The 18385-nt window shown below is 45.5% G+C and overlaps 1 protein-coding gene across 5 annotated transcripts in view; it reads left to right on the top strand.

Moving 5' to 3' along the window:
- The window catches only part of FBXW11 (F-box and WD repeat domain containing 11), a 74692-nt gene that overhangs the window by 24901 nt on the left and 31406 nt on the right, over positions 1–18385 (top strand). For all 5 annotated transcript variants that reach the window (XM_085073234.1, XM_085073235.1, XM_085073233.1 and 2 more), the window contains 2 exons: positions 14778–14840; positions 15917–16142. In XM_085073234.1, coding sequence (XP_084929360.1) covers positions 14778–14840; positions 15917–16142 — 289 coding nt within the window. The remainder of the gene's footprint in view (positions 1–14777; positions 14841–15916; positions 16143–18385) is intronic.

The following is an 18385-nucleotide window of genomic DNA, read 5'->3' as shown; positions in this document are numbered from 1 at the left end:
CAAATAAATCAAGGGAGGTATCAGAGTCAAAGGTAGGATAGCTGCCTACAACCACAGGAGGGGATTCAGCAAGTTGTACCAATGACCATCTGGCGGGACTGGAGGAAGTGGTACAGCAGAGAAAGAAGGAACTATAAATTAAGCATTTTACTCCTCTGCGTAATATTTCTGTGGCAAAAGAATCCTGTTTGCAAAGCCTCACTGCAGAAAGGCTTGACTTTGTGGTGCAGGATAGTCGCCCAATGCTCCCAAGTGGATTTTACAGGGACCTTGAGAGGTTTGAGTTGACATTGTTGCCGTAGAGGAGCAATATCAGGAATCCAGGGGCAGCCACAGCTTCTCTGGGCACCCTGTGCCAGGGCCTGCCCACCCTCACAGGGAGGAATTCTTTCCCAGTCTCCCATCTAACCCTGCCCTCTGGCAGTTAAAGCCATTGCCCTTGTCCTGGCACTCCAGGTCCTGATGAATTGTCCCTCTCCAGGTCCCCTTTAGCCCCTTCAGTCACTGGAAGGGGCTCTGAGGTTTCCAGACAACCTTCCCTTCTCCAGGCTGAACATTCCCAGCTCTCCCAGCCTGGCTGCACAGGGAAGGTGCTCCAGTTCTGTAGCAACTCCATGGCTTTCTCTGGACTTGCTGCAACAGTTCCATGTCCCTCAACTTGTTCTGAACTCTTTGCTTTTTTAATCCCTACGTGGTCTTTGCATTCTCCAAGTTGACACACAATTTTTGATGCAATTACTAAGCCAGTCTTTAGGGATGATCCAGACTATGCTTCCAAGCTGGGTTTTTCTGCACCTATTCTAGTTTTTTAATATTATTTTTTTAATAAATAGACTGCTAAATATTTATTCGGAAGTGTATGAATGTAAACATATTTTGGCATTTATTGCATGCTGTAAGTGGTAAATGTTGAATATTGTTCATTGTGCTAAATGGATTACAGCCATTAGAGTTCCAGTTGGATAAAATACAAAGAAGTTAGATTTAAAAAAAAGATGAGTGAATGGAAGTGGACATTAAAGTTCTTTCTGAGTTTCACTCAGTAGCAGATTAAATTCTCTACTTGAAAAAATCACTTAAACAAGGATGAGGTGGAGTTCTCTTTAAAGTTGGCATACCTGATGGCAGGATGTGAATACACACTTGAGGTTTGAAAACTGTAATACTTCTGTCTGCTTTTGAAGCTTCTTGAACTAGAGAGTTTATTATAAATAATGAAAAAATATTTGCTGTACTGTTACAGGAACCCACCCACAGTTCTGTACACTTAAGCCTGGGTGGTTAAAGCAAATATAATCTGACAGTCTCAAGCTTATGTGTGAGTCCCTGTCTGGGGAAAAATGAAAAGAGTTAGGCTAAAGTGCTTGTACTTCAGTACCTGAGAGGTGAAAATGCAGATTCCTGCTGCTCAGTGACTGTCATCTCTGCTGTAGAGACCTCTGTATTTCAGCCTTGCTAACCTCAGAATTACCCTTCCCAAGCCCCTTCAGATTGCAGATCAGGCCACAGGAGCAGAGCTGGGACTCAGTGTGGGACTGTCCCTGTGCTCAGAAGTGAGGAACAGCAGCTTTCCTTTCTCAGTGCTGTCCTCTCCCGGCCCTGGGCAAAGGGATGCTGCTGGCACTGCCGTGGGCACAGTGCTGGCGTTGGGGATTTGGGGCACAAGGGCTTGGTGTCAGCTGTGCCTTGGTCTGGGTTTGCCCTGTGCCACAGCTCTGCCACCTTCTCTCACACAAGAAGCTGTGCTGTAACAGCAGTCAGTGATGTGGTGTGGATTAAAAATAACCTTCCAAAACCAGGAACATGAGATGTGGGGCAACTGCTCCTCCTATTTACAAACCCTGCTCTGTAGAGCCTTACAGTGAGGTGCTTTTTGTATTCATCAGTTGGATCTTGAAGTTGTAGAGAGTGAAGTGGTGCCGACCTTCCAGGTCAGGAACATTTACCATCCATTATATAAATCATGTGAAATCTAAATTATGCAATTGCACATGCCTTTGAATAGCCAGATAAAATCAGCACTCGAGTGCAGTGTCTACCTAACCCCAGGCAAGGCTGAGTGGATATTAAAAAAAAAATTGAGTATTTTTTACATCTTATATTAGTGAGGGCTTTTTCCTTTAGCTGCAGTTAGGCTACAGCCTTCATGGAGATAAGGTTTTCTCCAGATTCTGGGTTGCTTGGATATCAGCAGTTCCATACCCACACTGGACTTGTGCATAAACAAAAGCTTGTGTTTCAGACAATTAGTGAGTGATTAGAATTTCCTGAGGAGTTGTGAAGATACACTTTCATGAGTTGCTAAGTCTGGAATGCACTGCTGTGCGTCTTGGAGGAAAAAAATGAACTTAGAACAGCATGAGAGTCTCCCTTGGAGTAGCTCACTGGTTCTAAACTTCAGTGTTATTGAATTTTCATTGTGGTGGCTTCTTTTTCTGTATTTCTTTTGTGTGTGAATACCTTCTATTTTGCAAAAGATGAGTAATTGAGGGTTACTGCAGGTTTAGTATTTCAGACTCTTCAGTAGTTCTGAGTAGCCTTTTTGTAACTTCTACTGTAAAAATTTGTATAGAAGCCTGTTCAAAACCTGCTTAAAGTCTTGCTGATCCTCGGCGAAGAGCAAAACCCAAAGAACGAGAATAAATTCTAGTATAGTCCTGGTACCAGGGCAAAGCAAGAAGGGATGTAAAACAAAGTACTGAATGTTTAATTGAAATTTATATCTGCTTTTGTTTCTCCAGTCATGGTGTCTTAGTATTTAATGTCAGTGAATTTGTGGCTGTGGGCTTGTCGCTGTTTGGAGCTGCTTATTTTTAAATTATTCTTCATTTTTCTGTGGTATTTGTTGTTCAGCCACTTTCTCAGGCTGCAAGTTCATGTCCACTACTTCTCCTCCTTTGGTTCCGTGTTGTTTCCCTTGAGGGTTAAAGGGCTGCAGGGTTTTTCATGGAATGGTTTGGGTGGGGAGGAACCTTAAAGCTCATCCTGTTCCACCCCCTGCCATGGCAGGGACACCTTCCATTATCCCAGGCTGCTCCAAGCCCTGTCCAGCCTGGCCTTGGATGCTGCCAGGGATTTACTAGACCTCAGGGAAGGACAGAAGTACTAAGCAGTAGTGGGTATGAGAAAAAAAAAATCAGTGAGGTTTTGAAAAATGGCTTTAAGGATCAGGTCTTTCCCTGGCTGCAGTGTCTGAGGCCCTTGAGTGTCCTCTCCCTCTGCCAGCTCTTCAAACCCCTCTGTGCTGAGGGTTGTGCTTTGGGCTGGCACTTTGAGGGAACTCCGTTTAGTTTGATGTGGAAACAGCAGGAGAGATCTGAACCTAAATTCCCTCTGGGAAACCAGGAATAACCTTTGAAGTATTTTAACTTTGCACCAGGCAGCCAAGTTGCAAATGTGTAGTTAATCTTAACAGAGGCTAATTTATTTTTGATGAATCTGAACTGATCTAATTACTAGCTTAGCCTGAAATTTGCTTCCCAGATGTTACTTATCCTACCTTTAATCTGGAATACTGCTAACACTTATTAATGGTGTGGGGCAGAGTGGTGTCTTCTGCCTTGTTTACCCATGAATGTGGTGCAGAGAAAAATGTCCAACTTTTGTAATTTGATTTTTGCCTTGCCCTAGACTGGAGGAGTCCACACAGCACCTGAGGTTTTGGAAAGGATGCTCCACGGGAGCTGCAGGGCTGTAGGAGGTCAAGAGGCAGGTTCTGGGCTGTGGAACAGGAGTGCTGATGGAGCAGTTGTGTGTTGCAGGGATGCATCAGCTGGATCTGAAGTGTCTTGGCTGCTCCCGGAGCCCTGGAATTCAGCTGCTGTTCTGTGCTCAGCCCTCGGTCAGATGTGCTAATCTGAGCAGTCAGCACCGAAATGCAACTTAAAATAGTTTGTTTTCCTTTCACAAGTCCTAGAAATGATGAGATGAGTGGATCTGAAGAGGTCTCTTTGCATCTGCTCCAAAAGGAAGAAAAGTGATGATAATCTTGAGCCAGTATTTTCCCTTCAGGTTTTCTTTTTTGGATGCTTTTTTAATACCGGAAATAAAAGAGGTTCTTTACTGGATATTGAGACAGTTTCTAAGGTAGTAAATACTACTTAATATTCCCATTATACAAAAAAACCAAAACAAAACAACCCAACCCAAAATGTTGACATACCTAATCCTCCTAACTGCCTCACAAAATCCAGTTATTTAGGGTAGATTTTGGTATAGTTGTGGGTGCAAATGTTCTGAGCAAATGTATAACATGGTCTAATCAAGCTTTAAAAACTTAAGCTGTGCATTTCCTTCAGAAGGTTCAGTGAGGTCACTGTGTAAGTAACATGGTTTGAAGTTGCCTCTGAGTCTTAAAAGTACAGAGGAAAAACTGGTTTACTTTGGGATGGGTGAAGATTAGAAGTGCAGATAGATTCTATCTAAATAGGTTTATGTGGAAAATAGATGAACCATTAGTGCAACACTAATACTAATTGTAGCTGAGAACTTGTGGTAACTTCTTTTAATTTAAAAAAAAAAAGGAAAAATCAAAGCAATACCTTGCTCCTAACATGTGTGTGCCTTCCTGCAGCCAGTTTGTCAGGGCCGTGTTTCTGATTCAAACATTTTGCTATTAAGATTGTTATTCACAGGCAGAAAAGGTTTCTCTTTTGAGGTATTTGGCCTCTAGAGTAGTGAAAGTTGATTGAGAAATGTTCTAGGCAAGTGACAGCAACTGTTAGCAGTGATATCAGTGATAAACTCAATGACTGCTTTGATCCACAATTTGAGTATTGAGATTTTGCTGCTCTGGCAGGAGTGTGGGCTGTGATTCCTGCACACAGTGTCTGCCAGGGAAGGCTGAGTGACTGGACAGTGAAAGGCATGAACTGAGACACCTGAGAAACAAGCACCACTTGTAAGCTGAAGGTGGAATTAAAGCACCTTTTGGGCTGGGAAGGGGCTGCAGACTGCAGGGGTGGGAAAATTAAGTCAGTTTTCAGGTGAGTGAGCCTCAGGTGAGGGTTTGCAGGGAGCCTTGCTGGCTCCTCTTATTGCTTGCTGCTCTTGCACAAGCTAGGAGAGTATTACGATTATCATTATTTTATTAATTCCAAATTTCCTCCCGGCAGCTTGAGCTGAGCATGTGGGCAGCTTAATGTAGCCCCCAGCCCTGGCCTGGCTGAAGTGCCAACTGCTTTTGCCCTTTCTTCTGATTCTGCCCCAGTGGTGCTTTCTGTTGGAGGGGCAGGTGGACAGAGAGCGATTTCTCTGTGTTTGGGCTCTGGTTTTACACTCAGCACTAGGGTTTGCACCATGTGCAAGTTTTGCAAGCAGTGCTTTGGTGCTCGGAGTGGTGCAGGGATGAGTCATCAAATTGCTACAATTACACAATTCCGTCCTCATTGTCCTTGTAAATACAACGTATTTTTATAGGATGGATACAGGCAGGTTTGGATTACTGAGTCTTTACTCCAGACACTCAGAAATTCAGTGAGTGTTTAGAGTGTCTTTGAAACAGTTACGCAAGGAAGGTGTTGTTAGGTGTGATCCTGCAGTACCTGTTGAGGTAAGGCTGCCTGTAAGAACCAACCAGTTACTGCATATTTTAAAAAAACCCAAGAAAACCAAACAGAGCCCCCACTGGAGGTCTCTTGGGATTGCAGTAATTACCTTGTTTTTCTAGTGGCATCAGCTTGCTGTGTCTGCGTGGAAATGGAGGCATGCTGGAAAATAGCTGTGAACTTGGACAGAAGTGGAGTTGTTTTGTTTCTTACGACAACCTAAATTGAACTAGCAGTCAGTCAGTGAATATTTTTCATGTAAATTCTTATGAGAAAGTGTAGTACATTATTTCAAAAGCCCTAAAAGTGCCGGAGTGATTTTGCCGTTACAGTTCTCCATCAGCTGTTGCCACCCTTCACAGGCTGGGGTAAGGATTAAATTCCTGCCCTGCCAGGCAGGCTCAGGCTGCAGTTTGAGCACACAAGTGCCTGTTAAAAGGATGTGCCATCACCAGAGGCTCACTGGTAGACTTGGAGTCCTTGCTTAGTGTTTCATGGAGCTGGATCAGGAAAGTAATCCTGAGCTGTTGAGCATTTTCATGTATAATTTCAGTTTAAAAACAAGTTATGTAGTGTAGCTCTGGGCACAGCCCACACGGACCTGACATGTGAGGGCCACCAGGATGGTCAGGGGGATGGAACACCTCTTCCATGAGGAAAGGCTGAGGACATTGGGATTGTTCAGCCTGGAGAATGGAGGGCTCCAAGGAGATCTAATAGTGGCCTTCAGTACCTGAAAGGGGAAACCTACAAGAAAGATGGAGAGACAATTGACAAGGGCCTAGAGGGACAGCACAAGGGGGAATGGCTTCCCACTGCCAGAGGACAGGGTTAGATGGGATATTGGGAAGGAATTGCTCCCTGTGAGGGTGGGCAGGCCCTGGCACAGGGTGCCCAGAGAAGCTGTGGCTGCCCCTGGATCCCTGGAAGTGTCCAAGGCCAGGTTGGACAGGGCTTGGAGCAGCCTGGGATGGTGGAAGGTGTCCCTGCCATGGCAGGGGGTGGAACAAGATGAGCTTTAAGGACCATTCCAACCCATGTCATTCTGGGATTCTTTGATTAGTTCCATGTGAAGTCAGACATACTGGATACACGGTGAGTGTAAAGTGAGGACTCATACTTAACAGTGATACTAACTGCCAAACATCAAAGCATTGGTGATCAAGCATAGCAACCTGGTTAGTAACTGCTTGTAGTCTTTGGAACCTGCAAAAATAACTGTTGTGGAACATTTCGGTAAAGAATGGCTTGAGATTTTCCTTCTCTGAGCAGAGACAGGAGTAAGCAATTTCAGCTTTTGGGAATTTATTGCTCTGGCCAAAACCTGCAAAACAAACCCTTGAGAGGTGTCAAACTGGGTATGGAAGAGCACTAGGTATCTTTTAAAAACTTCCCATCTATAACTTGTGGTTCAACTTCAGAGTTTGTTTGTAGCAGCTTAGAACACAAACTGGGGAACTGTGGTGCTGAATTCAGCATGTCTTCCTGTAAACTTTAGGTGGTTAGTCAGAGGCCAAATAAAAATTGATGCCCTATTTTCAGTATGAGGGTTTTTTTCTAATTTTGCCTTCAGCTGTTGGCTCTTGGTAGACTCTTTAAGTATTTTAAGTATATTTTTGTTTGAACTTCCAGCAATAGCTGCACTAAAATAAGACCTGGCAACTGGGAGAACAGCGAGCTAGGTAAGAATTGAAGCATGTTCAGCTTGATTTGTGCAGATCCCCAGTGCTTACATAAATAGTTTAGTTTAAGCTGAAACAAGCAGTTACTAATACAGACGTCAAATATAGACATGGCCATGGTCAGCAGAGTGAACTTTTATGTTTGGTGGACAAGCAGCTGTCTCTGGGGACAAGGAGGCCAATGGATGCTGGGGGCATCAGGCAGAGCATTGGCAGCAGCCAGGGAGGGATCCTGCCCTGTGCCCAGCCCTGGAGGCACCTCTGCAGTGCTGTGCAGCTCTGGATCCTCAGCCCAGCAGGGACCTGGAGCTCCTGCACTGGGGCAGCTGAGGAAGGCCTGGAGCATCTGGGTGCCCAGCAAAGGCTGAGGGAGCTGGGGCTGTTCAGCCTGCAGAGGAGCCCAGCTGAGAGGAGCCCTGAGCCCTGGGTGTCCCTGTGTGCAGGGAGGGTCACAGCAGGGCCAGCCTCTGCTCCGGGGGCAGCAATGGCACCAGAGGAAGGGCAGGGACTGAGCCCAGGGAGTTCCCCTGCACAGGAGGCACAACTTCTTCCCTGGGCAGTGCCAGCCCTGCAGAGATTGTGCAGAGAGGCTGTGCAGTGTCCCTGCTGGGGATATTGCAGAGCTGTGTGGCCACCCTGCTGTGCCCTGTGCTCTGGATGGCCCTGCTGGAGCAGGGAGGTGGCACCAGGTGAGCCCCTGGGGCCCTTCCAGCCTGACCCATCTGGGATTCTGGGATTCATACAGGATGTCAGGGTGGAAGGGATCCATCAGGATTATCCAGGCCAGCTCCCTGCTCCTCCCAGGACTGCTGAAATCTAAATCAAGTTTAACTTGATGACCCTCAGAATTTTGCTTTTCCAAGTGCTTTATAGTGACTGTGGACAGTGGATTGAGTTTGTCTAATAACAGTTATTTTCAGAAACTCTGTATTTGGAAAATCCTGTGACTGTGGGCTCTATTTTCCACTTTTCTCAAGGGAATTAGTATTTATTTTTGTGTAAAGCTATGATGGGATTATCTCACTATATTAAAAATATGTTACATAATTGATGGAAAAATATTGCAAGGAGCCATTTTCTATAGGCAGTGGAGTGAGTTAGTTACAGTTAAACCTGTAGCTGGAGGTGTGTTGGTGTTGTGCTGTTGGTGTGTTGGTGAACCCAACATCTTTATTGACCAAATTTGAATAACTGTCTGTACCTTTTTATGCTTCCACGTGAGCTCTGATGCCACTGGTCCTTACATGGGCCATGGCTGTGCTTCCAAAGAAATGTGTTGTGGTGATGAATTTGCAGTGGCTGGGACAAGCACCCTTTGTCAGGGACCACATGTCCCTGTCCTGGCATTTGGAAGCACTACAGGAGTTTTGCATTTCCTCACAGATAGATTTTGAGGGGTTGAGAAGGAAGGGATTTTGTCCTTGCTGTAAGAGGGGTTGGTTCCCATATTGTGCAGTCTGGGTTAGAGGTTCTCCAAATTAATTTCGTGTTTCTGCTGCAGGATATATTTTAGGAGTCTCTCCATAGTTAAAAGAGGAAAATCCCCTCTGATCCCTGATCAAGTATCAAGATGTTGTTAATAAACATTGTTTAACAGGTTCCTGGATTAGCGAATGCTGTCCATTTCTCCCCAAGGAGAGGCTCACATTCATTTGGAAATGCTTTAAAGCATTTGGCAATTTCTGGCTCTGTTAAAAGCAGGAAGCCATGAGGGGCACATACTCATCACTTTTAGCTGGTGCAGATGCTTGCCCAGCTTGCTGCCTTACTGCTGGCTCCAGCTGTCCCAGAGGATGGTGAATTCCTCACTTCCCCTGAGAAATGTGTGGTGGGACCTCCAGCAGTGCCTGTGTGGCAGGGCTGGTTTCAGGAGGGGATTGAAGCTCCAGGTCTGTGTACTCAACCTGCAGAGTTTGACTCCAAGGTATCCAAGTATGTATTGGTTCTTCAGCTTCTTCAAAGTCAGATGTGATTTGTTAAATGACATCAGAGCCTGTTAAGCTGAATTGTTTTAATTAGTTTTGCTTATTTTGTAATTTTAACTGAAATTTCCTGGTGTTTTTTTACAGAGAGTGGGAATCTTGTGAAAAGTTAAACTGTTGAAAACTTAGCTTGGTCTTTCACTGAGATGGGAATTATTGGTGTAGTCTTAAGGGTAGTGGGAAATATCCAAGTCGTTGTTTCCTATCCCTTTCCTCTCATTATAGCCAAAATATAAGACTGTTCTTTTTTTTTGAGGTAACACAGCTATTTTCTTGTTTTGTCCATCCATCCTTTGTATCCTGTGAATCCTTTCTTTTTCAGGGAAAAATTTATCATCAAAGAAACTTAGGGTTGTTGTCTGCCTTGCTCGGTGCTACTACTGAAACTTGTCCTGCCCCAGTTCCCAGGATTTCCTGCTATCACTTCCATAATTGCTCTCCTGATACTGGAGCTCAAACTGGGTTAAGAACAAAGCTGGGCTGTTCCCTGCCCAGGCAATTAAATGACTCAAGGTACTCCCAACTCCTGGAGCCCAGTGCAAAGCCAGGCTAAGAGCAGCCTGCTGGAAATCTGGAGCAGCCTGTCTGGGTTTGATGGATTTCTGCTGGAAAAGGTGCAGCTTTTCCTGCACCTGCTGAGGGAGGGGAGCCTCGCAGTGCAGGAAAACATGGGGTGCTTTTGCACCCCTCAGCCTCACATCCATGGAACTGCTGTGCTTGAGACATCAGTTGCTACCTGGTATGCAAGGATCTTAATTGAAACTGTGATTTATGGAGTTTATAATACCTATGATTTCTTTGCCTTTGGGGATCATTCATAGTTTCTATTTCGGAAGCTTTTCATAATCTCCAGAGGGAATTAGCTTGATGTAATTAGGCTTGTCAGTACCTCTTTCTCTCCAAATAACTTGTGAACCTGTTTTTGCCATGGTTATCTGCACCCCACAGAAATCCCAGAAACTTGAGATACTGTGGAGCAGAAAAACTCCAGAAGTTTCTTCAGGACTAAACAAGGAATGTGGGATGCAAATTTCCAGGAAATGAGCATTTAAACTTGCCCAACTTGTGGAGCAATGTATAAATTTTACTGTCATTTCTGGTTACAGTCAGTGGAAATAGAGACTGGGGCTTTGCTGAGTGTAACTCGATTCAGTTGGGTTTTAACAACTGTAAGGCAGCAGCAAAACATCCCAGCTTGGACCCTTTGTTATCTCTTGTCACTGCCATTCCCAGTAGGCATGGAGAGCACTTACTCCAGGCTGACTAATTAAGGAATGACAGCTGGTTGGAAATAATCATTCTACTTTTGCAAGAGCTGTGAGCAACTTCACAAGAATCTCTGGAAAAAATGAACATATAAACAAGATGAATTGACAATATTTAGAAGCTTTGCTTCCACTATGAGAAGCTGCAAGGCTGTTGGGGTCGAAATCACGCTTGAGGAATATCTGCAAGGGCAGCTCGGCCTTGCTGGGATCACTGGGATGAGGTGTCACTGCTTCCATCAGGCCTTGGAGCTGTTCAGCATCAGAGTTGCAGCGAATTGGGGTGAATTCTGTGGTTATGCCACTTCAAAGCCACTTGGGAAACCGGCTTTATTGGAGGGTGGGTGGGGTGAACAAGAGGTGCAGGCTGAGGGAAGGGAAGAGTTGAACTCGTAGATGCCTATCTGTGTTCTTGCACAAGAGCTGGAGCCCAGGAGCCAGGACTAGTGACACCAGCTGTTAGGAATTTTGAAATCCTGCGTTTGCCAAGTGCCGGGAATGGACAGGACAGATCTGAGTTGTCTGATTGCTTCTTCCAGACAACAGGGCGGGATCCACCCATCATCTCCTGGTCTTCAGTTAATAGGCTTAAGTGCTGGAGAGAGAGATTGGGGTCTGAATTGGGATGTGTGTGATGGGGGGAATGACCCCAAAATGAAGTGTTTTAAGAGAGAAGCAGAACAAGTTTATTAGGAAGAGAAGATAGAATAGGGAGAACAAAATATGTCTTTGGGAGCAGAAAGTAAAAGAATGAAGGATTTAAAGGCTCTAAAATACAGTAAGAAAAAATGTGAAATGAGTCAGGATGGGAAAAAACACAAGAAGCTGTAGTAGGAGATACCATTAAATTAATGCAGCTGCCAACTTCCTGGTGAAATATCTGAATGCAGTGTTCATTTCCAGCCTAGAAATCAGTCTGTGCTATCTGCCCTCACAGTCACGGCTCAGATGTTGACAAGACATGGAAGTATCTCTGGGCAGCAGTGCTGCCTGTGCCAGGGCATCCATCTGTGGATCTAAAATGTTGTCTTAGCCAAGGCAGTGCTCTGGTGCTCTGAAGGAAGAGGGATAAGTGTGAAGGCAGGAAAAATGCAGGAGTCCTTCTCCCTTGAATCAGGGGATGTGGGGGTGAATGGTGCTGCACCCAGCTGGCAGCTGGTAACTACTGCAGTTCCTGGGCTCAGCACTGGGGATGTCCTGTTTGATGTCTTTACTGGTGACCTGCACGAGGGGATCCAGGGTACCCTCAGTAAGTTCACAGGCAGCACCAAGTTGGGTGGCAGTGTGTGTCTGCTGCAGGGCAGAAGGCTCTGCAGAGGGATCTGCACAGGCTGGATCCATGGGCTGAGGCCAATTCCATGGGGTTCAGCCAGGCCCTGTGCTGGGTGCTGCCCTTGGATCAGAACAGCCCCGGGAATGCTCCAGGCTGGGGCAGTGACTGGGAAGTGTTCAGTGGGAAAGGCTCTGGGGGTGCTGGTGCCAGCAGCTGGACATGAGCCCAGGGGTGCCCAGGGGGCATGAGGGCAATGGCCCTAGGCTGTGGCAGCAGGACCAGGGCAGTGCCTGTCCCCTGTGCTGGCCCTGCTGAGGCACCTCAAGGGCTGTGTGCAGTTCTGGGCACAGAGAGACCTGGAGGGGCTGGAGAGTGTCCAGGGAAGGGAATGGAGCTGGGAAGGGGCTGGAGCACCAGGAGCAGCTGAGGGAGCTGGGAAAGGAGCTCAGCCTGGAGCAAAGGAGGCTCAGGGGGACCTTGTGGCTCTGCACAGCTCCTGACAGGAGGGGACAGCCAGGGGGTCAGGCTGTGCTCCAGGGAACAGGGACAGCAGGAGAGGGAACAGCCTCAGGCTGGGCCAGGGGAGGCTCAGGGTGGACAGCAACAGGAATTTCTCCATGGAAAGGGTGCTCAGGCCTTGGCAGGAGCTGCCCAGGGAGGTTTGGAGTGCTCATCCCTGGAGGTGTCCAAGGAAGGGCTGGAGGTGGCACTGAGTGCTCTGGGCTGGGGACAAGGTGATGTTTGGGTAAAAGTTGGACTCTGTGATCTTGGAGGTCTTTTCCTTGCTGAATGATTCTGTGAGATTCCACGGATGTAGCATCTCCCCAAAGCCCAGTTTTCTTTCCCTGGGCAGCAGTGGAGGCACAGTGGAATTGAGCAGGTGCACAACACAGAGGGAAACTCACTCTGCAATTTGCCAGTGTGGAAATCCCATGATTTTGGTGACATTTTTGTCCCTTCACACTGTGTCACGGTGCTGCTGTGCTGCAGTGTTATTGTGTGTTCCTAGAATGACATCATGTTTAGAAGGCAGTTCTCAGTGCCCATCCCAGGGAAAGCTGGCAAAGGTGTCTGAGATATTTTCTGATAAAAGGAGAAATTCAGTGGTAGAGTTCCACCATGCCCTGCTGAATGAAAGTTAGGGGAGATAAATGGATAAAATGTGGGATTTCTGCTGAATTTGCTGACCCAAGCCTCCTGTGTTTGATATTCTCAGTGTCCCTTGCTTGTATCTCCCAGGATCCATGGGTTTCTTTAGCCTTCAGCTGCCAAATGAGATGAGACATTCCTTATTCATTTAAGGACACACTAATTGGATGCACCATTAACAACATGTAATCACTCTAATGGGTATTTTTACATATTCATATCGAAATGAAATAAAATCAAAGAAACCCTGCATAGCTCCCTGGTGGCATGTTTGCTTTCCAGAATGGTGTAACTGGTGTGGGCTGGCTGGGTCCCATTCAGTGACGGGGCTGGTGTGTGTTCCCTGCTGGGGGAGAGTGGCTCTTGCACCATGTTTGCACCCCGGTGAGAGGGGCTGGTTGGGAGCAGGGTGTGGTTAGGGATAACTGGGATGGGCCTGCAGAGACTATGACTTCAAAAACCATGGAAGCTGTGGTTGTCTGTTCTATGTCTGTCCAGAAACACTAAAATCCATGTTGTTGTGGAGTCACCTCAAACATTTCCCACCTTGATCCCTTTCTGGATTCCCCTCCAGCCACCTCCTGGGCTTGTACATGTCACAGCCATGTGTGTCATAACCAGGTAGTTGAGTCTTCCCATCACCTGTGGCCACAGTTTTTAACCAGTCATCCAAAGTCCCTGTGACACATGTTCTTCCACACCTTCAAGGAGGGCTCAAGGTAAACCTGAGCCAAGGCAGTTAGGTGGGGGAGGAAGGGTTGCAATAGAAAGGATACTGTTAATTTTTCCAAGTTTTCTGCATTTCTGCAGCACATCCTTATGGAAGAAGGAGGAGGAGGGGAATGCTTTTGAGCTGGAGTTGTGTTTTGAGTGGGGGTGGATGTAGTTTTTGAGGAGTTATCCATAATCCATGATGGCAAGAGTAAAGGAATTGTGTGACTTCTTCCATTGTGTTTTGCTTGAGCCCTTTGCTCCTGATTCTGCTGAGACAGAAGGGAAGAAGGCTGAAATACATACAGACAGTGTTTGAGGACACTCAGGTTGTCCTGCTAACCCTCTGCCAGTCACCTGGGCACAGGGATGGGGAGGGCAGGGCTGGGGAAAGCAGGAACTGCCTGGGAATGAGGGACCTGAGAGCAAGGAGGAGGAGATGGTGGATGTGCCATGGACAGGGAAAGGGAGCAGCTTATCAGCAACAGGGGGAGAAAGGAGGGGAAGATGTTGGTGAGCTCAAAGAAACATTTGCAGCTGAAGGTTTATAGAAATCCTTACAACTTTTGTTGGTGAAGGAAAGGGAGGAAAGCAGTAGTAAGGAGCAGTTCTGATGTGGGGAGAGCACTGCAGTAAAGGCAGAGGTGACTGCCAGGGGTTACAGAGACAGCCTGGGCAGTGAATTGCAGAGATGTTCTGCAGAGAATAATTCCTATTCCTAGAGCTGGGAAAAAAAGCATATTCTGTTGCATGTAAGCAGTGTATAGTGATTTTTTTTTTTTTTTTTTTGCCTAGCTGTATGCAATTTAACTTTGGCAGAAAGTGCTGGTTGAATACATTGACAGGTTTAATTGCTTTGGCTTGAGTAGGATGAAAGTGAATTTATTTCCCAGTGAGAAAAGCGTTGAAAGGCTGCATGAAAACCTGTCAAAGGAAATTGAAGTGGGGTTGGGGAGTTATCTTTACAGTAAATGGAATTGATAAACATGTCAGTTAAAAGGGGAGTTTATTTATAATACACAGGTTTTGTGGCCAGAAGTCTTTGAGAATTCCGTTCACTGGGAAAATGAATTTTATCTGTTCAGTTGATTTGCTTTTTCGTAATGCTTGTAGAGCAAGAAATTGTCACAGAGTAAAAAGCTAAAGTAATATTTGTTCTTTTTTTCCAGAACACGTCAGTAATGGAGGATCAGAATGAAGATGAGTCTCCAAAGAAAAATACCCTGTGGCAGGTAGGACTAACGTGGATGTAGAAGGAGAGATGCCATGATTTTGTATGTTCATGCTTTTGAGGAATGTCCAAATCTTGGGTCTGCATAATCATCCTTGGACACAGTTGGCTGTATCCTCCTAAAATTAGCTCAGCCTTCAAGTGAAGGATGATGCCAGTGGATAATCCTTGAGAAATTACCAGTTCTGCTCAGATTTTGTAGTTGGTGCTGACCTTGGAAGGACAATACTGCATCAGTGGATCCTTGGGAATAAAGTTCATTTGGATTTCTGAGCGTGTGACTGTTGTTTAAAAAAGGAAGTTCAACACAGCAAGGACTTGCAAACAGTTTGCTTTGAAGAAGTTTGGGAGTATTTCAGAGAGCTGCCAATTGCTCCCCAGCAGCCCCTTGGCCTCCTGAGGGGCTCAGAGGCGCTGGCATCACTCTGGGGTTGTGCTCACTAGTTAGCAGTGACTCCTGCCAGGGTGTTCTTGGGGCATCCTGATCTGAGGTTGAAGCTCCCAGGATTTTAATGAGGTGTTTATATGGATGTCCCAAACATTGACAGGAGCTGTTTTGCAAAAACAAACTAAGCCCTTGATTCTCAGTTTTCATTTATGGGCAGCCAGTTCAACACTGACATGAGGGTCTCAAATTCTTGTGTTAATTTGAGTATTTATATCCAACTTTATCTGTTATTTCAACTGCCAGAACCTGAGCAAAACATTTGTGGAGACAAATGCAATGTGCTGGGAAACTCCTGGTTTGAGCTGGGAAAAGTAGTTCTAAAATCAATTAAGTTCCTTGCAGTTTAAATGGTAAGAGGTGTAAGATAAGGAAGAATTCAAGACTTTCAGTGTAAGAAGTAATTTAGGAGCAAAGTCTATGAAGGACCTTGAAAAGTGTTTGAAATTTATCTGATGTAAGTCACATCTGGAAGAATGTGTTTTAAAATTTAGTTTTGATTATTTCTTTGCATCTTCTTACATGTTTTTCCTTGAGAGAACTTTTTATTAAACTGTTCCTATGGTTTATGTATAAAGATCAATATTTAAATACATACTAACATATAAAAAATGTTCCTTTTCCAACCCCAGATAAGTAATGGAACTTCATCTGTGATTGTCTCAAGAAAAAGACCATCGGAAGGAAACTACGAAAAGGAAAAAGACTTGTGTATAAAATACTTTGACCAGTGGTCTGAATCAGATCAAGTGGAATTTGTGGAACACCTCATTTCCCGAATGTGTCACTATCAGCATGGACATATTAACTCTTACCTGAAGCCCATGTTACAGCGGGACTTCATCACTGCGCTGCCAGGTAAATCAGAGGGTGTCTCACAGCAGCTGCCTGGAGAAAAGGTTTGCTCAGGGCTCTGGGAGGTGCAGACTCTTGGGAGCATCCTCCAGGTTTAAATTGTCCCTTATAAACTAACTGCTGCTTCCTAGTGCAGAGAAGGGCAGGAGGGTGGCTGAATCCCTTCTGTGATTAATTGAATTGGCCACTGGATGCCAGTGTTGTTCCATGTTGAAAGAGCTGGACTGGTGTGTCCCGAAGAATTTGTGCTGGAATTGGAGCTGAGTCATCACAAAAGTTGTGTCTCTGCAAGCTTTGGTCTAAACTCCTTTTTCATACAAACCCTACAGGTACAGAAAATGCAGAGGTATTTTAGCTTATGAAGTCTTACATTTTAATGTTGTTCTGAGTTTCTGCTTAGATCAGTGCATCTGGTTTGTCTACTCTTGTTGCTGACCTGAGAGCAAAAACACTTGTGGATTTTTATTGTTTTGTCCAGCCATGATTCCTCCTTTCACTTACTCACAACTTCTTCTGACACCCACAAGTGTCAGCCTGTGTTGATATGTTCAGTTATGAAATCTGTTCTTACACTTGTTCTATTGCTCTACTGCTCACAGAGCAGCAATAATTGGATATATAGAATCTCTAGCTTGTAATATCCTGGTAAGTCGTTAATATTTTTCCATTAATTTTTGGAAGAAATTGTATCTCTTATTTCTGCTGCTGAGCACGGTGATTCCTTTGATTCTTGGAAAGGTAAATGTGTGGAGATTGTTTTCAGAGTGGGAAATAAGCTTCGAATAAGTGGTCATTGTGTTCTGTGTGCCACTGGCAGCTCAATGGCACAGCTTCACCCTGCAGTGTGTGAGCAGCCTGTGAGTTATCCAGGAATGCCAGGACAACACTGAACACTGAGGAGGAGATGCAAATCCTAAAAGGAATTGGAAACTGGTGGTTTTCTGTGCACAGGGACCACTGAAGTAAAGTCTCTTTAAAGGCTGGTGGTACTTATGCTCTTGTAGCCATTGGTGTGGTTAGGTAGTCTTGTGTGGGGATCTTCCTGGTGTGTGGGACAGAATTGTTTCCATGTCAGGCCTTCCTGGTCTCTGTGATGCTGTGGTTTTACAAAACCTGGGGGAATTCAACGTTTGGAAGTGCTGGGGAGGATTTTGGCTCATCTGTCAGACACTGTTGAAAAGAACTTAGTCCATGGATGAAATGCAGGCTTTGGAGCAGGGCACAGGAAGTGATAGGGAATTATTATTGCTCTATTTTCTTTAAAAAATAAGCTTAAAGAATGTGCAGGAAGGCTCTGAAAGGGAGGAGTGTCCTTCCCCCCCACATCTCTGGCTCACAGGATTGACTTCATAGAGCACTGAGTTTGTCTGGCCACACACAGGAAAAGATTTTCTTCACTTCCTGGGCAGAGCTGTCTCCTTCAGGGACTGTGGCTGTTCCTTCCAGCTTGATCTGGAAATACTGAATGTCGATTTCTCTGGAAAGTACCTGGGATTAACTGAAAATAAAGTGAAGTAGGGAGTTATGGTGACCACAGAGTCATTGAGGTTGGAAAAGCCATTGAGTCCAAGTCGTTCAGTCCAAGCTGTGCCCAATGCCCACCTTGTCCCCAGCCCAGAGCACTCAGTGCCACCTCCAGCCCTTCCTTGGACACCTCCAGGGATGAGCACTCCAAACCTCCCTGGGCAGCTCCTGCCAAGGCCTGAGCACCCTTTCCATGGAGAAATTCCTGCTGCTGTCCAAGCTGAGCCTCCCCTGGCCCAGCCTGAGGCTGTTCCCTCTCCTCCTGTCCCTGTTCCCTGGAGCACAGCCTGACCCCCTGGCTGTCCCCTCCTGTCAGGAGCTGTGCAGAGCCACAAGGTCCCCCTGAGCCTCCTTTGCTCCAGGCTGAGCTCCTTTCCCAGCTCCCTCAGCTGCTCCTTGTATGACTGAGTCTCCAGACCCTTTATGTGCAAGTCTGATCCTCAATTATAATTTTATTTTGTTTGCTTTTATACCTCAGGGCTGATACAGCATTATACAAATCTTTCATGTTATATATTCCTGCCCTAAGAAGATTTTGAGAGTTTTGTAAGATGACATTTGTTTACACCACATTGGTATATATCAAAATACATCTTTACAACTTCTGTTGCTTTTTCCAATGTAAATATTGGGAATTATTCCCATATTCAGCCTTCCTTGGAGGTGCTGTGGCATGCAAAGAACATCTGTCTAAATTTATCCAGGAACTTAATCCTAGCTGA

This window comes from Lichenostomus cassidix, chromosome 13 (genome assembly GCF_008360975.1).
Source record: "Lichenostomus cassidix isolate B80296 chromosome 13, HeHo_3.0, whole genome shotgun sequence".
Taxonomy (NCBI): Eukaryota; Metazoa; Chordata; class Aves; order Passeriformes; family Meliphagidae; genus Lichenostomus; species Lichenostomus cassidix.
Note: the sequence above shows the minus strand (reverse complement) of the source record. Positions and strands in the feature narration are given on the sequence as shown.